This window comes from Petaurus breviceps, unplaced genomic scaffold (genome assembly GCF_028583685.1).
Source record: "Petaurus breviceps papuanus isolate PSGF00001 unplaced genomic scaffold, PetGlider_PUasm1.0 140, whole genome shotgun sequence".
Taxonomy (NCBI): domain Eukaryota; kingdom Metazoa; phylum Chordata; class Mammalia; order Diprotodontia; family Petauridae; genus Petaurus; species Petaurus breviceps.
Window position 1 is genome coordinate 36,594,149 of NW_027185698.1, and position 23,312 is coordinate 36,617,460.

Genomic DNA, 23,312 nt, shown 5'->3' on the forward strand with positions numbered 1-23,312 from the left:
CTTATTAAAGTGTTGTTGATTTTGGTTGTTGCCATTTATAGTGTTATATATTTTTACTAGCTTTCCTTATTTCACTCTGCATCAATTCCTATATGTCTCTCCATGCTTGCCCTCCTGGCTGTGCTTCTGACTTTCTGGATTTCAATACCATGCCTCATCTGCAGTTCTACCCTGAAACATTCATCATTCTCTCTACAGCCTTCTTAGCCTGGAACATCCCTCTGCTGAGCCAGTTCTCTCTCTTGGTGAGTTCTTTCTGGGGCCTCCTTCTTTTAGGAGAGACTCAGGCTAGTCTTGTCTTCATTCTTCTTCCTAACTTTCCAGACTTCAGCACCATGCCCTTGACTTCAGGTACTTTCACCATCTCTCCTCCCAGGCCCTTAGAAATATATCTTTCATCAAACATCTGTGTCAGTATATTACCGAATGGAATTTAAATGTTAAAATACTAAAACCAGGGTAAGGTAAATGAACTTTTAAAAATCGGAACAGAGAAATCCCACACCAGCAGCACTTGTGACTGTTGAACAAGCTTGGTAAATCAAATGACTATAGACAGTTGAAATGGTCCTTTTTTGCCTCTTAATATCTCTAATGCATTAGTGTTTTTGTTTTATTTTCAACTGAAGTCAGTGTTTTCTTTTTTCATACCCCTTTTCTGCCTAGACACTGGGTTCACTCATGCCCTTGATCAGTGCTGTCAAAGCCCTACTTACAGGCTAATAATAATGTATAGTGTATTTTTCACTTCTAGTTCTCTATCATAACAGTACATAAACTGTAGTTTATCACAGAATTTTATATGACAACCTTATGTCCATTTATAAATCTTAAGCTTCCTTCTTGCATGAGCGACATTGATTCTCTGCATAATATCCTGGTCAAGATACCTAATAAACACTTTGAAGATCTGGGCTTTGGCACCTTGCCAGATTCATTAGATACCTCTGTTACCTTGCTTAACTACCAGCTCTTTTACCTTCCAGCAGTCTCTAATATGGGGGTCACTGTTAACAAGGGGGGATGGAGTAAAATGTGTTTATTATTGCTTATTATGTATATATAAAAGTTTATTATTGTGTATATGTATACAATTCTTTACCATTAAGAGTTTTCACATTCATTATCTTACCTGACAATCACCTCCTGAGAGAATCTTGCCTCTGATACTTTAAACCTATGTGACTTTTGACAAGCCACAAACTCCCTGGACCTCATTTATTAAATGCAGCCATCAGCTATAATCCTTGTGACTTTTTCACTGGCTGTCTTCCATTCCCAACTTGCCCATCTCCTGGGTTCCTTCACATCCCTCCTTATGCATGAGGCACTGACCTTTCACCCTTCCCCTACCCCTTTCCCTACCCAGTGTTTTCTTCTGAGGTTACCTCCAATTCATCCGCTATTTTTTTTTTTTTCTGCACACACTGGGATTTCTTTCCCCCATTAGAATATGAGCTGCTTGAAACAAAAACTGTTGGGGGTGGCTAGGTGGTGCAGTGAATACAGCTCCCTGGAGTCAAGAGGACCTGAGTTGAAATTCGGCCTCAGACACTTAACACAAAAAACTAGCCTTGTGACCTTGGGGAAGTCACAACCCCAAATCCCCCTCCAAAAAAACAAAAAATAAAAAAAAATGTTTTTGCTCTTTTGTATTCCCAGCACTTACCACACAGTGCTTGGCACACAGTAAGAGTTCAATAAATCCTTATTAACTGACTGAGGTCAAAGAGTTTGCTCCCCATTTTGTAGATGTCAATCAGAGGGATTCAAAGAGATGAGGTGACCATCCCAAAATCACACTTTTGTAGAGTTAGGATTGAAATTTAATCCAAGTTTTCTGACCTGGCCCAATGCTCTATCTACTACATTGCTCTTTCTGATAGCTAAGTGCAACTGTTAAATTAAAAATCACCTTAAAACACATGTTCTCATGCTTGTGCATTTTCTCCATAGATGGAGCCTTATTACCATGTACCAGCTGCTGCAGAGGTCACTCTTGGTATTAATTCTAAGTTTCACTTTCTAGTCTTCAGTACTGTGTGCCAATTCACTTGCATCTTGATACCTTGAGGCAAAAAGAAAAACGTTTGCAAATGAATGGTTTTCATGAAAGGCTTTCACTTTTCAGGTCTAGATGAACCAGGGAAGAAGAAAGCAGGACTGGGGGTAGGAGGCAGTAGAAAGTAAGCTACCAATGAAATGAACCATTGGCTTTGTATTAGTAAAATGAAGAAAGTTCATAAATGGCACAATTACAAAATGTTTTTAAGGTATGGATGAAAAGTCATTAAACATTTCAATTCATCTTTATTGACTCCAAATAGAATGTAAGAAAGTAATACTATCAAGAAGGTGCTTCTGATACTATAAAAAAGGAATGTTAAAAATTGCAAGACCAAAAAAGTCTAACTTTTTTTCCAAACCTCTATTTTGAATAATCCATTTGACATGGTTGTGAGTGGGAAGCCCATCCCATGACATCTCCAGTTCCTTCCACAGAGGTCTAAGACCAAAAGTCAGTGTCCCAGCATAATCAAGTCTTAATATTAAAACTAAATTCAATCTCATGGATTCTAGATTGCTTAAAACATGCATATGATAATGTAATATAGAGAACAGAGTTTTTAAAAGTAAGAAAGATTTTGGTGTAACCTTTGGCTTCTGCTGTCAAGATTTGAGAATCTTTAAAAAAGTTTTTTTTTTTTTTGCCCTTTACACATTTTTGGACAAGATACAGAAGGTTTTACATAATGCAGAATATATTGATCCATTAAACTATACCTCTTCTTGCCCATCTTTTCCTCTGTAAAAAAAACCTCCTTGATCAAGCAGTTTGAGAGACCAATAACTTTTTTTTAAGAGAATCTGAGACAATCAGGAAAAAGAGCCCTAATTTAATGCTGAGACTAATGCCAGTATCGGTTAGAGAAGTAGTGCTGGCCAAGAAGAAAAACTATATCTGGGAAAAATAAACTAATTTTCCTGGTTTTTTTTTTGTGTGTGTGTATGTCTGTAAACTACATTTTATAGACTAGTTAAATGAATGGTAAATCTAAAATAAATATTTGTGAATAGTTACTTAAAGGGCTTAGTTGAGTAAATAACTCAAAAATTTTAGAAAAAAATTTAATAATTTAATTTATGCATGGGAATATAGTTAGTTTTCTCTATTGTTCTACCCCCCCCACCCCCCTTCACAGGACATGCTTCTGGTCCTCTCTGAACTTCCTCAAAGTGAAATGAAAATTCTGTAGTGGCTGCTGATTTGGAATGGTGGAATGGTTCAGAACTAAATGGGTGCTTGTCCTTTATTTCTACACTGCAGCCAAGAGAGAATTTTTAGTCAACCACAGTACTTGGCTTCTTTGACCCTGTTTTAAATTCATAAGATGTTCAACCCATTTAAAATAAGTTGTCTCAGCTTAGTGTCCAGCACTAGTCTTAACATTTGTAAGCTACATATTTCAATATATAGTTTTTTTTTTTCTCTACCACATGCCTTTTAAAAATGGCACCCATTGAAAAGTCCATTAAAGGTTAAGTTCCTTATGAAAACTGAAAAGGTTTTCCTGAAGATTCACATCAGTTGTTTCTGATGTTCAGGATGGCAGGAATGCTTTGGATTCCTTTATTTTCTGTTTGAGTCCTTTGCAAGAAAGTGTCAGCCCAGCATGCTGGCGCTTAAGTGTTTCTAGCCGCTGGCTAAGCAACTCGGTTTGGTCAACCTTTTCCTCCAGGTCCCGAAGGAGCATCTCTTTGCCCAGAAGTCCACACTTCTGATGCAACTTGACGTTATCCACTCGAAGGCTGTCTCTGGCCTTCTTAGTCTTGGTCAAGATGTCCCTCTTCTGGGCCACCTGAGCATCAATATCCATAAGCTCTGACTTGAGGCGCAAATTCCCCACTTCCACGAACTGTAATTTCTCCTTCACGTGGGTGATTATTTGGACATTGCTGGTGACTTTGTAGTGTAGCTTGAGCACCTCCTCGTTGCGTTCCTCCACCTTCTCGTTGAAGGTCTGGTTCTCTATCTTGAGCTGCTCAAAGTCGATGAGGTGCAGCCCCTCCGTCATCGCCTCCTGTGCCTTCATCCTGGCCTCCAGGTTAGTCAGGCACTGCTTCAGCTGGACGTTCTCCAGGCGCACGGTGCTCATCTCCTTCTCCTTGCGGTCCTCGTTGGCCTGGATCTGCTCCACCTCACGCTGGGCAACCTGCTTGCCGCCCGCCATGCAGCTGCCCATGGCCTGCAGCATCACCTGCTTCTTGAGGGCCTGGAAGGCCTTCCACTCCTTCTCCACTTGGCCCAGCTTCTCCTGGCAGTGCTGCCGCAACTGCTCCAGCTCGCGCTGGTACCACTCCACGTCTTCGCTGTGCTGCTTCTTCAGCTCCTCCAGGGAGCTCAGGTAGCGTTGGTAGGCCTGCTCCTTCTCGGGGGTGTCCTGCTCCGACGGCGACTTCTCCGCCACCTCCACGCCGGGCTCGGCGCTCTTCTTCTTGCGCAGGGCCTGGGAGATCTTGTGCTGCAGGTGCATGTTGTACTGTTGGATGCGGTTGCGCTCCGCCAGCAGCGCGTGATACTGGTCCAAGAGCTCGCTGCGCAGCTGCTGTTCCTGGAGCTTCAGCTCCTTCTCGTCGAGGGCCTCCTCGGCCTCCTCCTCTTCCTCCTCCTCCTGCTGCTGCTCGAAGAAGTCCTCATCCCCCTCCTGTGACTCCAGTGACTCGTCGCTCTCTCGGTCCTCTCTCAGGGCCCGCTTCTTCTCTTCCGGGATCCAGTCCTCCTCTTGGCCTTCGATTGACTCTGGGACCCCGCCCACGCTGGTCTCCCCGGCGTTGGAGAAGGTCGACAGTCTCTCCTCCACCGCCGCCTCCCCTTCATCCTCCTCCGCCTCTCCCTCGTCCTCCTCCGCCTCTCCCTCGTCCTCCTCGGCCTCTCCCTCATTCTCCTCGGCCTCTCCCTCGGCCTCCTCGGCTTGCCCGGCCTCCTCCGCCTCCTCCATGCTTCCCGGCTCAATTTCCACGGGCTCGCCGCGCTCTGCGCCCTCCGACGGCTCGGCCGTCGAAGCCATTTCCTCTGGCCCCACGCTGTCCGGGTTCCCTGCCTCGGAGACATCGGGCACCTCGGCGCTCTTTTGCTCCGCAGTTTCTAAAGGAGCCTGGGCCCCCTCGGGCAAATCCATCCCTTCCTCCTTCGTCCGCACCCCGCTTTCTCACACACCGAACTCAGGACAGGGGAAAGGAGTCCGGGGCCGGCTTCTTCTCTTCCGTTTGGTTTCCCGGGGCAACCAGAGGCACTGGTGACAACGAAGGCGATTGGCTTTTCTCTTCCTTCGCCCACCAATGGGAGGCCACGAAGGCGCGGGAGCGAGAGGGAGGGCCAACTGGGCGGGGGCGGGGACGGAGGGGCGGGGCGGGGCGTGACAAAAGAAGCGTAGTCGGCCCTCACTTCACCCCCTCCCTGCTCCCTTGCTGGGGTTTTGGGAGCGACCAGGAGAAGGACGCAGGCGCAGGGAAGAAAAAAGTCGGGAAAGTGGTCGGGGGGGGGGGGGGGAGGAGGAGGGAAAAGGGAATGCGCAGACGCTGACACCAGAACTGTCTTTCCTCAAGAGGGACCGGGGGCGGGAGGAGATAGTTAAAGGGTTTCACGCTTGCGCCGGACGGTGATTGGTGCTAAGCGCCTGCGCGATGCGGAGGAGGGAAGACGGCGGCCTGACGGGGTCGGATGGCGCCTGCGTACTGAGACGAGACATTCGGCTGGCTGGCTCCGGCGGCTCCTGGGCCTTGGCTGTAGCAGCAGCGGTGGCGGCTCCGGCAGCCGCGGCGGGCGGCGGCGGCGGCGGCGGCGGCGGCTGTTCATCGTACCCGCCCTCGTCCGCCGGGGCAAGTGGCGGCGTCTCGGTCGGCGGCGTCGGCGGGACCGTCGCGGGCGAGCGGGGGAAGATGGCGGAGCTGGGGAAGAAGTACTGTGTGTACTGTCTGGCCGAGGTGAGCCCGCTGCGCTTCCGCTGCACCGAGTGCCAGGACATCGAGCTGTGCCCTGAGTGCTTCTCGGCCGGCGCCGAGATCGGCCACCACCGGCGCTGGCACGGCTATCAGCTGGTGGACGGCGGCCGCTTCACGCTGTGGGGGCCCGAGGCCGAGGGCGGCTGGACCAGCCGGGAGGAGCAGCTCCTGCTCGATGCCATCGAGCAGTTCGGCTTCGGCAATTGGGTGAGCGCCGCGGCCCGGGGCAGGGGCCCAGCCTTCCTCCCCCCGCACCCTCCCGCACCCTGTCACCCCCACGTCCTTCCCCCCCGCACCCTGTCACTCCCGCGTCCCTCTCCCCCGTCATCCCTGAGTCCTTCCCCTCCGCACCCTGTCACTCCCGTGTCCCTCCCGCACTCTGTCATCCCTGCGTCCCTCCTCCCCTACCCTGTCATCCTCTCAGCCCTTCCCCCCCCCCCTTCCGCCCCCCCCCCCCCTCCCGACCTGGATAAAACACAGCCATAGTGGGTTCAGAGCACCCAGAGGCTCCTTCTGGGGTCCTTCCCTCCTCCCCCCCTCCCCCCCCCCCCACCTCAGCACCTTCACACCACTCACCCCCCTGCATTTTATCTCTCTCTCTTCCACACCTGCACCTTGTTATTCTCTTTCCTATATCTCCCTCTCCCCAGGACCTTCTCATTCTCATCCTTCTCCCTCACTTCCCCTTCCTAGGACCTTCTCATCCCCATCTCTCTCTTCAGGACCTTCTCATCCCTTTTCAGGACCTTCCCATTCCTCCCCATCCCTCCTCTTCCTCCAGGATCTTTTCATTCTCTCCCCACTTCCTAGCACCTCATTCTCCTCCCCCTTCCTAGTACCTTCCCATCCCCTCCCTTTCCATAGGATCTTCTCCCTCCCCAGGACTTGCTTATCCTTCCCCTTTTTCATCTTCTCACCTCCCCAGGACTTTCCCATCCCCCTTCCTCTTCAGGACCTTTGCATTCTGTCTTCCTAGGACCTTTTACCCTAACTTCTATCTCCTTTTCATCTTCTTGACCTCCCATGCTACCAGCATTTGAGTTGGCAGGACCCCAGAGGTCATCTAGTCTACTTGTCCTGAACAAGAATCTGTGACAGAATATCCTGGTCCTGAAGCCCCTGTGGGAAGAACCCTGGTGTTGAAAAACTCCCTCCCTCCTATGGCAGCTCGCTTTACCCAACAGGTTGATTGTGGAGAAGTGTTTCCATTATATTAAATGAAGATCTTCTATGACTTTTGCCCAACTGCTCCTAGTTTTCTCTTTTCACTCTCTCATGCCACAATCTTTTATATACTTGAAGATACATATTATTGTATCTTCTCCTAGAATTTTTTCCCTTGGAGTTAAAAGGGACCTTAGAAATCATTTTCTTTAGGCAAGTCCACCTCTTTCAAATGTGGCCTCTAGAAGAGAAATGAGGTGTTTAAGGCCATACAGGTAATAAGTGGCAGAGCCCAAGCTCAAACTCAGATCCCTCTGACTCCAAAATCCAGTGTTTTTTCAGTCCTACCATATTCTTATTTTCTTCCTGAGAGGCAGGAGGGATTGAATGCTATCAGAGGGCACAGTGGAAACTGAGTTGGCTAGGCAGAATATTCATTTGCCTTGATAAGTCCCATATTCTGCATTACTACAAAAAGAAACGATATTCAGCCAGATAATTTAACAGAGTGTATTTTTCACCAGTAAATTCACTCTTTCTTGTTTAATGAAGCAAACCATGTTCATAGGAATAGGAGGATTTTAAAAGAGAAAAAGGACTTTGGAGGTCTTCTGGGCTAAACTAACCCCCTGAAGCAATTGTCTTCTCTACCCTGACAAAATCATTATCTAGCGTCTTTTTGTTATTGAACACCTCCAGGGACAGAGAGCCAGTTACTTCTTGGGCACTTTGGATCTAGTCAACAGAAAATTTGAACTGAGAGACTCTTACTCATAAAACACTTTGCATTATTTCAGAATACTCCTGAAATCTGTTATCTTTATCTTCAGATCATCACTTTCCATGGAGGCTGGCATGGCCTGTGACAGAAATGAGAGTAGGATACATTTTCAGATCATAGATCGCAGTGGAGAAATGCCTCAACTCTGTGGAGTAAATATTTGTTAACTGCTTAGCCTTGTGCTAAGTGGTAGCAATAAAGTGTTGACAAATTCTAAGCCTTTTAATTTAGTTGCATATTTCTTGATTTAGGAAATTATTGACTCAAGAATGGTCCTTCAGTTCTCAGTGTCAAAAAGTTCCTTTAAAATAATTTGTCAGAAGAGAATATATATGAGAATCACCTTTTTATATTTATCAGAAAGTTATAATTAGGGATACTTGAGAAAATCTTGGTTTAATAACAAGTGTCGTTCTTTTCAGTTTACATACAAGTAGGCCCTTAATTGGTAAGGCCTCCTCCAAAAGACCTACTTATGATTCTCAGCAGAATTCCCTCAGCAAGATGAAGGGTTGTGCCAGTTTGTTATTTCTGCTTCTGTAAGTATGAATGATTCAAATCTGAAGTGTAGCTCCCTGTGCAAATTCTGTTAGTCATAATGTTAGCCAGGTTTTGGTCATGGGTGGGAGCACACAAGGGCTTAAGTTCAGCTACAGGTATACCCCATATAACATCTCTTGCTGCTAAAATCACGTCCGTGTTTCATAGGAACAATATTATAAATGCCATCAGTGGTCAAAGCATCCTGATTATCAGTGACCATCTGATTTGTATCTAAGGCACAATCTGTTGAATAATAATATTACCATGGGTTTCTGCTAGGCTACAAACGGGCTTTTGATTATATACTGTATTACTAACATTTTTCTGAAACTTTGCTAGTCCAGGCAACATAATAGAAGGTATACCTGTAGGGCTGCAGGTTTTAGTTAGGCTCTGTCAGACTATTTATTTGGGCTTCTGCCTCCAGGAATCATTTTGCCCTTCTCCATTCACATTTGGCTCCTCTTAGGTTGCATTGATTCAGAAATTCCTTTTATATTGAGCATGTAAGTTAAAACCTTTTTGGTACTTGTGGCATTCTCCAAAGTTCTTTTTGCTTCACATTGGGTTACTTCACACAAAGGTTAATAGTCCACACAATCTTTTTTTTTCTTTTTTTTGGAGGGCAATTGGGGTTAAGTAACTTGCCCAAGGTCACACTGCTAGGTTTTGTGTTAAGTGTCCAAGGCTGGATTTGAACTCAGATCCTCCTGACTCCAGGGCCAGTGCTCTATTCACTGCGCCACCCAGCCTCCCCTCCACACAATCTTTCAACATTACTAAGCACCTCCTATGTTCCGAGCTCTAGTTCCCAGCTTTGGTGATAGACAAAATTGAAAGAGTCCTTGTCCCAAAGGAGCATGTTTTATAATTGATGCCAAACTTCATTCTAGCCTTTCATTTGATTCAAAACAGTAACAAAAACCCCAATACTTATTTTTGTCACATGCTGCTTAGTACTTTTTCTGGTAGCCAGAAGTGAGGTAGCATAAGACTGGCAGGTGTGGTCAAGCTCTGGCCATATTTTACAAAATCATTAAGTACAATTCAACAAGTACATGTTTTGGGTTTTTGAGGTTAAAATACCATTATGTGCAAGTGTTTGGGAAGGTTCCGAGATGAAAATCTTTACCTTTTAAGTTTGTGATCCCAGTTGGATAATAGGACATATAGGTGTAGTTTAAAGTAGATTGCAATAAAGGAACAGTTTAAAGTGTTCTGAGATAAATGTAAAGAGAACTAGGTTTTGGGGGTAGGGAGGTTATTGGAGGAGATGGTGCTTCAAAGGGAAGGGAGGAAGCCCAGTTAAGATGGGAAATGCAGGATCTATTTCAGGCATTGGAAGGATGTGATTTAAGGAAAGTAACATTCAGGTGGAATGGGAAGTAGTGTGAGGTGGGAGCTAGGTTGTAGAGGACCTTGAATATTACTTAGTAGGAAGTGCAGAGCCATGAAAGGTTTCTAAAAGGATATATTCACTGTTATATGAGGAAGATGCTTTTGACAGCTTTTACAATGTATGAATTGGAGAGGGAATTGATAGGGGGCTCACCAGCCTGTGAGGACAGAAGGATGATCTAGTGTAGATCATAGAAGGTTAGACTTGAGGGGAAAACCCAAAAAACCTTTTGAGGCCATCTAGTCTGACCCTTTTGTTTTACATATGAAGACACTAAGGCTGAGGAAGGGGAAATGATTTACTCTGTAAGATCACAAGGGTAATAAGTAGCAGATCTGTGATTCAAACCCACATTCTCTGAATCTAAAATCCCTGCACTTTCCATCATGCCTTACTACTTCCAAAGTACAACTTTAATTTAGCAACACTAGTATGTTGATACCCTTGGAGGTCAGTGTGTGAATGTTTGAGGTGAAGAAGATGAAACTCTGCAACAGGTAGAAGCTAAAGGCCTCTCCCTTTGGGGTTGGAGGCTGCTGAGGAATAAAGATAGTTTGGCCCTCTCATCGGTGCTTGTAAGACTGTTACGTAGTCTCTAGGTTGGGATTTTTGTTTTCCCTCCCATTTCTGTAAAGACTTCTGCCAATATTGTATTCTTTTTTCTGTTCAAAAAACATCACAGTGTTTCCAAACATTACTAAGCTGACTTTTTTTTCTACCTCCTACCTCATGTGAAAACTTATCCTTTGTTTTATATTTTCATTCTAATCTTGAATCTGCTTCTGTTTTTTTCCCTTTTAGTTTCTAGTTATTTTGTTTCAGTGTGCCTTGTTTCTTTTCTGCTTAGTTTAGTCTTTGCTCTTTTTCCTGATCAGTTCCCATTTCTCCTTTCAACATTCTCTTGAAGATTTCATCTTTAGTTTCTGTCCAATTACCAAATCCCTTTACAGAAAGAAAAAAGAATTTCCAGAACTTCTTTAATTTAGCATTCCCTCTCTTAGTTTGACTTTATATGTTAGATTTCACAAGCAATTTGGATCATAAACTCTAGAGAGTCACGTCTCTCTTGACTTTGCACAGTACATAACCACTATAGAGGAAAGAAATGGAATAAATACATCTAAAACAGAATGTTATTGTTATCGGTTTAGGAGAGCAGAATTGTACATAAGCTAGAGATGTTGGTAGCTTTACTAAAAACTTCAGGTTATTCAAAGACTAAGATAATTTTTCATAGAGTAGCAAAGAAATTAACACTATAGCTTATCATTTTGTAAAAGATTGTTTGAACGTGATTGATCTATGCAGTTAAGTTACATAGCATCCATGGTAGTTTGTAGGATATTTAGGGAGAAATGTAGAAGTCTTGGCTTTGCTTGGTAATAAATATACACATATACCCATGCCACAGGGTCAGGAAATACTCTGCCCTATGAAACATGTTAAAGAAAAATATTACCAATACTGTACTCAATATTTTTTTTAAAGCAATTGGGGTTAAGTAACTTGCTCAAGGTTACACGGCCAGTTATATTTGGGTGTGGTGCTAAGTATCTGAGCCCGGATTTGATCCCCAGGTCATCCCGACGCTGGGGCCAGTGCTCTTACTCGCTGTGCTACCTGGCCGCCCCCTGTACTCAATATTTTTAGACTCAAGTTTACCAGACACTGGGGCAGCTAAGTGGTACAATGGATAGAGTGAGTGCCAGCCCTGGAGTCAGGAAGACATGTATTAAAATCTGGCATCATATACTTACGTTGTAAGTCACTGGGCAAGTCACTTAACTCTATTTGCTAAGAACCCTCCCCTCAAAAAAAAAAGGGGAAGTAATGAAGAGCCAGACACTACTAAAAATGACTATAAACAACTACCAGAAACAATTTGGTCTAATATCCAAGCTATTTCTAACTGAGACAAAGAGAATTAGAATTTCATGTAACATTTATAGGAATCTTAAAGCAGGAAAAGATCACTATGTAAAAATATAGTTTGGGTTTACATTCCAAAATTGTTAATTCTGTTCCATCCTGGGATACTACCCTCATTTCTGGAGTTAAACAAAGGGACCTCTTTTCCATTGACCAGTTCTGATGAAGTTCTATGCCTTCTTTGGAGAAGGTGAGGTCTTAATTCAATCATTTTAGGTGGATGGGGAGGCAGTGATATGAACCATACCACATTTTATCTGTCTTTAGGTATTACTGACTTTTTAAAGGATAATGGAAAAGGCTTTACAGGAAAATATAATATTTCTTGAGAAACTAAACAGGAGGTTTTTAATATGCTTTCACAAGCAGTAAATTCTCTTTAAAAACCATGCTTATCCTGGAAGGAAGGATATGTGGGTCATAGAATAAATACATAGAATTCACAAGGAAAACTTCTATTTTTTCAGTGCATATATTTTGACAGGCATTGAAGTTGGACAGCATCAAGGATTAAATTATGAGTGGAGATTGTGCCAGGTTCATATAGGAAGTCAAACCCACTCACACTTTTCTTCTCTTGGTCTCATTTAAATCTGTCTTTATTATTAAAAAACCAAGATTAAGTTAGGAATTGTGCAAAGCTAGTGGAGTTTCAGTTTCAGAGATGGTGTATGTTTTAGAGTAGATAGTAGCTACTTTCATATTTGACTTTACTTTTGATTTAATGGAAAGATGTTCAGTTATGACTTATTATTTCTCAGTCCTATAATCTTGCATAATACTGCTGAAGATATACTGGTAACCTAGGTGACAAATGTAGTGTAAAAGATAATTTGCAAATAGCACTTGTAGAAGTCTTCTTCCTTGTCAAGAAAGCAGACAAACTTAAAGCTTCATATGGCCAATCAACTAAAACACAGATCATTTTTTTTTTAGTTCTAGCTGAACAATTCCTCATGGAATTATTTGACTTAGTTGAAACAGCAGGACAGGATTCTAAGAGTCTTTAGTTTCTTTGCTACTGTGACTTATTTTTTCCAACCATATATCAATTGGAAATTATTGCTCCGTGGAGTCCCCTCAAAGAGAGTCAAAATAGAGAATAAAGAACAAAGGCCCTTGACTATAGGTCTTATCCAAGCTCATAATTAATGTCTGAATGATGCTGCTGGGTAGCTGTATGGTTGCTGACTGTTAACTACCCTCATCTGTGATGTAGGAGAGTGTAGGTCTTTAGATCTTTTAGGGTGGAGTCAGTTAAAACATAATCACCTTTGCTTTAATTCATGTTTCCTATAGCATAATGCTTCCAATTTCAGAAACCTTCAGGAAGGTTGGACCCTTTGGGGACTAAAAAAAAGCACTGTTGTCTTTTACATAAAATTGTTGGCTTTTAAAGAGATTTGCTTGGATGTAACTACTCTATCCATCATCACTAGAAAATAAATGATTGGAACTACTAATAACTCATAGCTTTCTTTATCTCTTAAAGTGCTTCAGTACTTTAAAAGACATACTTTCATCAGTATGGGAAAACTCCATCATTAAATTAATCATTTCACAACTTTTTCATGTCTTCATTGATGGCCATAGATGACAGGCAGTGCCTGATGACATAGAACCCAGTGTTAGAAGAGACTTTAGAGAGGTCTGTTGTCTCAACCAAGCTTTCCTCCCCACATCATTACAGGAATCCTGTTTATAGACTGATAGAGTAATAGCCTTCTTTTATTCTTGTGCTCCAAAAAAAACATACTCAAAACATTTTATTCAAGGAAAATGTTACTGATAGCCAAGCGAATAAAATGATCTAGAGCATACTGCTCTTAAGGACAGCCTGCATATACTAAAAAAAACGAAACCAAAAAACAACACTTTTTGTTTGGAAATGTTTGGGTTCATGAAAAACTCACAAAGCCTAATAACAGAAATTGAAGAAAAATTCTTTAATAAGGAAATGGTTTAGTCACATTTGGAGTTTTGTTCCTTGATGGGCAATTTTCTGATGATAAGCCTCTCCTAACCCATGGTCCTTGGATGTCAGACAGCATACACAGATAGTCCCTGAGTCTGTACTTAAAATCTTTCCAGCCTGGGTAGGCCCATGACCTGTAGAAACTCAAGGTTGCCCCCATCATCTTTTAGTACCCAATCTTCAACCATCTTGAATGGAATCTTTCCAAAATATTACACATTTCTCTTTCTGCTTACAGCCTGAGCTTTTTCTCACTATCTCAAGTCATCTTTATATGGCAGTCGTCTTATTGTAGGCAATGCAGTAATGTTGTGGTCCTCTCTCTTGAAGTGCTTCTGTGCATTGACTTTGTGCATCAATCCATTGTGATTGTTGAGGTGCATTGTTTTTGCTTTATTCCATGTTCTTGTCTAAGTTCTAGATAATTGAGGTCACAGGTGAAATGTTACCATTTTTAGTATCTTTAATGCCATGTCTGCATATGAGGATTTAGAGAGTAACCCTTTACAGTTCTTCAGTTCATTTTAACCAACTTTAGCAATAGAATTGCTAAATGAAAAAAATACATACATATACACATCTGTTTATCTCTCTATCTATATCCTGCCCCATTTACCCCTGCAACCATTGTGTTTCTGTCCATGATCTATGACTTTGCCTGAATTATGTTCAGAAGGCACACAATAATGCACATGTACTTATATGTTTTTTTATATAAATGACAGTAAATAGTATAGAAAGCTTATGCATAATTCCCCTCTATCCCCAGCAAAAGCCTTTCTGAGTGTGTATACATCCCACATTCTTACTTCTTCTCTTTTCACATTGTGTACTATATGTAGTTATTACTAAGTCCCTACCTTTGAGTGCTATGCAATTAACATATTGTTGGTGGGTTATAAGGAGTTGGGAACCGGGATAGCTGGGTGCCAGGCCCAGCTTTGCTGTTATTTTTCTGTGACTTTGGGATTTAAAGCTGTTTGTTCAGTCTCTTGCCAGCCCACCTTTCCAGGTTCATTTCCCTTCAGATATTGTGTGGCCCAAGAAAACTATTGTATTTTCTGTTCTCTGAGCTTAACATTCTGTTACCTCTGTACTTTTTCTTGTATTGGTTGTCTTTTATGCCTTTATGTGATAACACTCATTCCACACCTTTATCCCTGATTTCCATCAAGATTTAGCATTTGTGCTCCCCAGAAAGCCTTTGCTGACCCCCTTAGTTGTTGCTCTCGCTCTCTCACACTTGTCTGTTTGCACGTTGTATTCCTTCCAGTAGAATGCTGCTTGATGTGATTATTTTTGGTTGTCTCTGGATCTTCAGGGGGGCTGTCAGTAGCTGCTCCTCCTGGAATACTTTATGAATGCTTCTTAGAGTAGGCTGGGCAGTTGTCATACTTTTTACATTTTCTGTTTCCTTGTTTGTCACCAGGGGGCATAGGACAAGATAATTTCTAAATTCATTTCCAGCTGTAATCTTCTGAATTGTGTGATTTATATTAGTTAAGAATAATTGGGAAGGGGGGGAGTGGAGTGGAGTCCATTGCCAGTCATCAGTTTTTACTTACTTAACATTCACAAAGGTACTTTGGCTGTTGCTTATATCTGTTTGTCATCATATATACTGTTAGACTTGGAAAAGACTTCAGGCCATAGAAAATTAGAACACAGGATGTCATAGCTGGGAAGGATCATAGACACAGCATGAAGAAGCATAGGCATTCAGCCTTAAATGCCATCTAATGTCACCTTGAAAGGGGATATCTAAGAGGCAAAATGAATTGCCTGAGGTCACACACACAGAGAAGATAAAAGCTCAGAAAGACCATAGAACACAGTGTCAGGGCCCTGAGAACATGGCACATAGAATGTCAGAACTGAAACGAACCTTAAGGATCGTCTAACTTGATTAAATCCCCTCGTTTTATTGGTGAGGAAACTGAAGCCTAGATTGGGGGAATGACTTTCCCTAAGGGCCACATAGCTTATAAGTGGCATAGTTGGTCCAGGTCCCCTGACTCTCTTAGTGTATCATATCACTTAGTCTTTGGGTACAGAGAACCAAGGAAAATCGTGTTTGGTTTTGCCCAATTTAGATAGTAGTGGCCATGATGGCAAAGGAGGGCAAGGACCATCACCTAAATAGGTATACTGATATGAGGTCTGTCCTTCTTCAAAGTTCAGTCATAATTATTGTCTAGTTTTGTGATTAGTTTTTTTTTCCTGTTTTGTTTTTATTTCCCCCAGTTTACTTTTATGCTTAGGATAACTGAATTCCAGGCCCTTATTGGATATATAGTTTGTGCCCTGCTTCTCTTTTCCATTGACAGTTAAATTTATGATTTCTTCTTGATGAGAACCTTATCAGTAGGTTGCATGACTTAAGAAAGATGTTCGGAAAAGTGTAAATTCACCCCTAAAAAATCTGGACCTATTTTTAGACAAATTCTATTAAAGAAAGTTTTGTCCTGAATTTTTTTTTCTTTTGTTTAAAGATAAAACAAACTTTGTTTAAAAAAAAAAAGGCAATCATTTCTTAGTGTAAATTTATTGAAATGAAAGCATTGTTTTAATGAAGGTGTTCCAAAAGAACATCTATATTTGGGGTAGGAAATGTGATAACAGTAGGATTTGAGGTGTACATTTTTGGAAAAAAGTTAACTATTTTTAAATACCTTTTTTTAATATCACATTTGTTTCCATGAATATCTCTCTCTACTTCTCTGCCTGGCAAATTATACTTTTTAAGAAAGATTTAAAAATAGAAGGGGAAAAAAACTCAGTTTAGCAGAACTAGTTAACACATTGACCATGTCAGTAAGAATTTATTAAGAGCCTACGTTATGCCAGGTACTATGCCAAGGTGACCAAGGTTTTATGTACAGTGTGGGGGTATGGAGTCAGCATAGCTGGGAGTCAGGAGACTAAGATTCTAGTACTGGCTTTGCCATTAATTGGTTCTGTGATCAGGGGCTCAGTTTTCACCTTTATAAAATACGGAGATTGGACGGGATGATTTCTAAGACCCTTCTAGCTCCAGTGTTCTTTCCGTTTTGTGATTAGGGCCTTGGTTTCAGGATTCTGAAACTATCTATTTGGAACCAGTAGAGAAGCTACAATGAGTATCTTTTGGGGAAAAACAGTGATGATGATAGGGTATTCCTTGTAAATGTTTGTAGAATGTTAAATAGGATTTGAGCAAGCCTGGTCTAAACAACCTGATTGGGAATGTAATTTTTGGTCTTGTTTTCACAGGAAGACATGGCTGCTCACGTGGGGGCTTCTCGGACGCCTCAGGAAGTGATGGAGCACTATGTGAGCATGTACATTCATGGGAACCTTGGGAAGGCCTGTATCCCAGATACCATCCCTAACAGGGTGACGGACCACACGTGCCCCAGCGGAGGACCCTTGTCTCCCAGCCTAACTACACCTCTGCCTCCTTTAGATATAACTGTGGCTGAACAGCAGCAGTTAGGGTACATGCCGCTTCGGGATGACTATGAGATTGAGTATGACCAAGACGCCGAGACTTTGATTAGTGGACTTTCAGTGAACTATGATGATGATGATGTGGAAATAGAGCTCAAGAGAGCCCATGTGGACATGTATGTTAGAAAACTCAAGGAGAGACAGAGACGAAAGAATATCGCTCGAGACTATAACTTAGTGCCTGCTTTTCTAGGGAAAGATAAAAAAGATAAGGAAAAGTCAATGAAACGTAAAATTACAAAAGATGAAAAGGAGATACGGGTAAAACTGAGGCCTTTGTACCAGTTTATGTCCTGTAAAGAATTTGATGATTTCTTTGAAAATATTCACAAAGAAAAAATGCTACGAACAAAAATTCGAGAACTACAGCGATATCGTCGAAATGGAATCACTAAAATGGAGGAGTCGGCAGAATATGAAGCCGCCAGGCACAAACGTGAGAAGAGGAAAGAAAACAAGAACATAGCCAACTCTAAAAGAGGAAAGGAAGATGGGAAAGATGGGGAGTTTGCTGCAATTGAAAACCTCCCTGGCTTTGAGCTTTTGTCTGACAGGGAAAAGGTGCTTTGTAGTTCTTTAAATCTGAGCCCAGCTCGTTATCTGACTGTGAAAACAATTATCATAAAAGACCACCTGCAGAAACGACAGGGCATACCATCCAAAAGTCGTCTCCCTAGTTATCTGGACAAAGTTCTCAAGAAAAGGATTTTAAATTTCCTCACAGAAAGTGGTTGGATATCTAGGGATGCTTCCTGAAGTGGGAGGGAACACTTGGAAAGCTGAAATGATATCCAAATGCTCGTGAGCCAAAATGACGAGAGTCGGAAGGGAAGAGGGAGAAGAAGCTGTTAGTTTTTTTTTTCTGATGTTGCCCTATTTAATATGATTTGAGGAGTTCCTTTTTAAAGTGCAAACTCTCTTCATGGTTCTCTTAAAGAAGCAATAGTAGCAATCTTCTAGTGGATCATGAGGGAAAATAGATTTCACTTCTTAGGTAGTCTTAAAGGTAAATACTTGGAAATGATCGTATTGCCCTTAAGTTTTTAGTCGCATTCAAATATTTGGTATATTATGAGCTTAGATGATTTCCTGGGTTCTCTTTAGATCTTTGCCCACAGGGAAGAAAGAGACTATATGGATTAAAAGAATTGTCATTAGTTTTTCTGTTGGCCCTGACACTTGAGTTCTGATGGGCAGGGCCTGATTTCAGGATGTGCTCTTGTGCTGCTCCTTCCTTTTTGGTTTCTCATGGGCAGACAGTGCTGCCAGCCATATGCAGTCCTTGCACCACATCAGCACTGGCACAAAGCACTTTAAAAAGGAGCACTTTGGTCCACATTCACTGCCAGCATCCTGAACCGATGGGGAATTAAATAGGAAATAGACTAAGATGGAGTGGCCCAGGAACGGTCAAGTAATAGAGCAGCCAGGATGGCAAAGGACATTGGTGCCTTGGAGACTGAGAAGTAGAAGGAATGTAGTCATTGACTGATGGCAGCAAACAGTGGGGTGTTTGTAGTTTATCCTGTGTCTTTAAGATGATTTTAGGAGGCTTTTTTTTTCTTCCTTCAAATTAAGGTATACAGATCACAACTGTTCCAGAGAAGCTGGAATTTCTCCAGTAAAAAATGAGGCCTTCAGCCTACTCCATTGCTGTGGCCCCCATTGGTACATTTGGAGATACCCCTGAAACATAAGGTTGCAAAAGGAGTTTGGATTAGACCCCTTTTAGGCTTCCTTTTTTCTGCTAACCCTCTAAATTACCCTCTACAAGAGACTTACGATTACTGTTTTGCTCTCAATACTGTCTCCTTGCATCTAACTTGGGAGTACATATCTGAGTTAAGGATAAGACCACTCCTCGCACATTCCAGTTCTTTTATTCCTCATGTACATTATAGTTCATTGAAAATATGATTGGACCAGCCTGCCCCAAAGTATTACACTGTATTGTCACTTTGTCAAGATCCTAAGGGCTACAAACTCTACAGCCTTTACTTATTAAAAAGTCAGAAAATTCGGATCCAGCATGTTTGCTAAGCAGATTCATAAAAGATTTAGCAGAGAGGAAGTTAAAATGGAGTTGCTTTTTCAAAACTGTTGAAACAGGTTCTAGTGTACTAGACTTATTAGAAGCTTCATGGTAGTGCCCACACCATTTAGTCTCTCATTCCATATTCTTCACTCAAAATAAAAAATAAATGTCTTCTCTCTCCAGCTGCCCATTTGATAAGTTTGACTTTCTTGTGGACTTCTTTACTTTGGAAATTTGACTGGGCTATCAAATCTTTAGTTTTCTTGAATATCCAGGACCCATGTTTTAAATCATGGGACTAAGTTTTGACTACTTCATACTTGAATAAATCTTCTCCCCTCTTCATTGCCAGCTTCCCGTGCCCCATTCCCCCCTGCCAATCCCATTCTCCATACATAATGACTTTGTAGAAGGAATAGAAGTGAGAATGTTTATATACTGGTATTATTGGCTTGGGTTTTCAAGAGTAGCTTTGTTTGAAAGAAAAAAAATTCCTCAGCATTTTCTAAGGTAAGGTGAATTATCTAAGGTGCTTTATCTTCTCCTTTTCGTGTATATGGCTTCCCTCTTTCCTCCCTTCCTGAAGAGTAAATTTTCAACATTAAATAAAACATTTTCAAAGTGTTATTTATGATCTTAGTTGTGAGGTACATTGTATATTGTTGGCAGATAAAGCTTTGAATATTATTTAAGCTGATGATTTCTCCTTTGGCAATATAGATGCTTTCTCTAAGCAATAGTTTTATATTGGTGTGTAAAAGGAACAAGTCTGAGGACCACATCCATCATTTGTCCTGCAGGCCAAATGCTAAGGACTGAAGCTGGTTGCTGTCCACTATTGAACATAGAAAGAGGGGAGATGGTGCTAAGTTTTTACTGTTGTCTTAGCCATTCTGGTGCCTTTAATTCATCCGTCCTGAGTTCTAACTGCATCAGACACTGGCTTACTCATGTGGTTTTAAAATTAGTCTGATTTTTATATTTAGGATGACTACCATACTTCTAGGAAGTTTGAGAAGCAATATGTATTCCGTGGGTAATCCAGGCAGGCAGCTGTCAAGTGAAAAACTTTGTGCTTCAGGTTTTTTCATCTGTATATATTTTTGAAAGCATGAAGAATTTATATAGGTTTGACTATTGTTTTAAAACACCATAATGAATGTATAATTAACAGTATGTGAAAGTATTAACACTTAGCTAAGAGGGAAGCTCTTTGGATTGGTTATCTCTTACCCCTTAACCCTCCCCAGCTGGTAGTGTCATATTTATCCTTAACCTTGGCTGTTACTTCAGATCCACTTAAACATTACATCAACTCATGGTAAAAAAATTATTTACAAGAATTCCACTAAAGCTCGTTCTTCAAAATGGAGTTATTTATACACACTTCAGCTATTACTTGGATCAGTAGTTTTACTGCTAAAGAATGGTCTTCAAATTGCCCCACTTAGTTGCCAGTATTTAGAAGGTACAATTTAATTTTTTTTCCTCTTTGGATAGTATCTTTCCTAAGCTTTAGGCTTTTTTTTGGTAATCAAAAACATTTTCCTTGGAAACTGAAGCCAAGATGACTACATCACCATAAAGGTGCTTCTTCCACACTCAGCTATTAGACATAGACCTGTGTGAGAACTTGAATGTAGGTGAGATTGTAGTCTTAACTCCTGATAAAAATGAAGACAAGTTTTATTTGTGAAATGAGAAAGAGCATCTTCAAGTTTGTATCTCTTCCTCCTTCCTCTTCCCCATCCCAGCCTTTTAAGTCTCCAGTTTTCGTGCATTTTTCAGAGTTGCATGTCCTGGGTCATGCCTGCAGAAGGTATACTCGGGTAACACATGCACTGCTCCATTCAAGAGGTAACAGCCCCAAACAGCATTTTGTTCACTTGTTTAAATTTGAGACATTAGTGCCAAACTGAAACTTACTCCTTCAGTGAAGTGTTTCCGTTACTAGAAAACCGCTTGGTTAGGCTCGGTATTCTCTGTAGGTACAGTCCAGAACTTCAGCCAATGAAAGAACTGCTTCTCACTGAGCCAGTCTGCAGTATTCCAAGATGGCCTATGAAGGTTTCACACAACATATTTGTGATAAGGCTGTGAGTCATGTTTTGTTACTTTTCTGAATTGTGCGATGTTTTGGCAGTGTCCATACTGTGCAACTCATCAATTATGCAAATATGCAAAATCCAAATGGTTGTTGTGAATAGAAAACAACTGAAAAGGTCATTGTTTAATTTTTCAGTGTAAATATGTATATAATTAAAAAGATTTGTTTTCATATTTGTAGTATGCGTATGATTAAAATGTCTATCATTTTTTTTTTTTATAAGCGAACGTTAGGCATGTAAGTATGTAACCAGAATTACCATGGGTGGGGGCAGTTAGAGTTATTAGTAAATAAGTATGAATGGAAATGAGAGTTGTTGGAAGCCTTGTATATGTCAGTTTACCTTTCTGGGTTTCGGTTTCCTAGTCTTTTAAAATGAATGTGTTGGACTGCTACTGATATCTAAGCCCTTGTCTAGTCTGACTCTAAATGCTGTGATCCTGTATTACAGGCAGAATATCCCTGACCCATGTACTTTGAGTATAGAAAGGACATCATAGCACTCCATTCCACCTTCAGCAAGTGGTTATCCAGCCTTCACTCGAAGACCTTAATTCATTAAGCCCCTTTTGGACAGATCCTTTTCCTTAGAGCCTCTAAAATCTTCCATAAATTCTCCAGAGGTTCTGCCCAACACTAGGGTCCTCATGATAATTTGTAGATAATCAGTGTTGCCCCAGTACAGTTCATTAAGTCTCTGAGGCCCCTTTTTGTGTGCAAAGCATAGCACTGTTGGTAATATGCCACTGGCCCTACAAATAAAAACCTCCCTCAGTTTTCTCTAGGTAGAACCTGTAATTTTTGGATACACCATCTCAAGTACTCATTAGTCAAGATGTTTGCTTAGCCTCATTAACATCAAACTTTTATTCTGATTTGTTGAGTAGTCATTTAGTTATGGCTAACTGTGACCCCATTTGGGGTTTTCTTGGCAAAGATCCTGGAGTAGTTTGCCATTTCCTTCTCCAGCTTATTTTACAGAACGAGGAACTGAGGTAAACAGGCTTAAGTGACTCACCCAGGGTCACATAGCTAGTAAAGTGTCTGAATCTTTCTGATTTCAGGTCTGGCACTTCTCTGGGCAGGCAAGGGCCATTGTTTCTGAATGCTAAAGCATATTTACTCCATACCCCCTTCAGAGTTATTGTATTTCTCATTTTGTCCACCTATCGATCCAAGAGGTCAGCCACCTTTTGGAAGCTGCCCATACTCTCTTTAAACTAATTTGGTGACTGGGATAAGTGAGGGAAAGGGCAGGGTTCCAAGTCAGTCCTGCTGACAGAAGAGGAAGTGGATTGTCAGAAACATAACATCTGACCACTTGCTCTCGGATATTATCTTAATTCCTTGGTTTCCCTAAAAGACCTCTGAGCCGTGGCTTTAAGATCCTCCAACCAGGTCCACAAACACCTCTGTCCTCCGAGGCAGCTAGGTGGCACAGTGGATAATAACCTTGAGCCTTGAGTCAGCAAGGCAAGTTCAAAAATTGCCCTGACACTTATTAGCTGTGTGACCCTGGACAGGTCACTTAACCTGCCTGCTTCAGTTTCCTCAACATACTGTCTCCCAGTGTTATTTTGAGGAAATGAGATCTTTGTGAAGTTCGTATAGCACATAAGTATTGTTTCCTTGTTTCTATTTTTACCAGACTTGATTCTAGGCCCACTTTTCCACTTTGATCTTATCACTGTTCTACAAAGATGACTCCCAAACTTACATACTGTCTTCACCTTTCTTGAGCTCTGGTTCCCATCTACAACTACTTGCTGGTGCCTTCCTGAATATCCACAGCTAATCATGCACACAGCTAAATTCACCTTGCTCACTAGACTTCACCTCTCTTTCCAACTTCCTGATTTACTTTGATATTACCACCTCATTCAGGGT

At 41.7% G+C, this 23,312-nt stretch overlaps 2 protein-coding genes across 2 annotated transcripts; one reads left to right on the top strand and one right to left on the bottom strand.

Annotated features, from left to right (window-relative positions):
• Nucleotides 1-3,267: 3,267 nt before the first annotated feature.
• Nucleotides 3,268-5,224, bottom strand: CFAP184 (cilia and flagella associated protein 184). Its single transcript, XM_069074048.1, has one exon. The coding sequence runs from the start codon at nucleotides 5,178-5,180 to the stop codon at nucleotides 3,603-3,605; it is 1,578 nt and encodes a 525-aa protein (XP_068930149.1). The 5' UTR covers nucleotides 5,181-5,224; the 3' UTR covers nucleotides 3,268-3,602.
• A 446-nt stretch (nucleotides 5,225-5,670) lies between these two features.
• On the top strand, nucleotides 5,671-21,596 carry TADA2B (transcriptional adaptor 2B). Its single transcript, XM_069070228.1, has 2 exons — nucleotides 5,671-6,210; nucleotides 17,047-21,596. The coding sequence occupies exons 1-2, from the start codon at nucleotides 5,686-5,688 to the stop codon at nucleotides 18,037-18,039; spliced, it is 1,518 nt and encodes a 505-aa protein (XP_068926329.1). The 5' UTR covers nucleotides 5,671-5,685; the 3' UTR covers nucleotides 18,040-21,596.
• Nucleotides 21,597-23,312: the final 1,716 nt, after the last annotated feature.

Bases quoted from the DNA above. Each gene is read 5' to 3' on its own strand.
- CFAP184 (XM_069074048.1), bottom strand. From the start codon at position 5,180: ATGGATTTGCCCGAGGGGGCCCAGGCTCCTTTAGAAACTGCGGAGCAA.
- TADA2B (XM_069070228.1), top strand. From the start codon at position 5,686: ATGCGGAGGAGGGAAGACGGCGGCCTGACGGGGTCGGATGGCGCCTGC. The intron at 6,211-17,046 runs GTGAGCGCCGCG...TTGTTTTCACAG, and splicing joins AGTTCGGCTTCGGCAATTGG to GAAGACATGGCTGCTCACGT.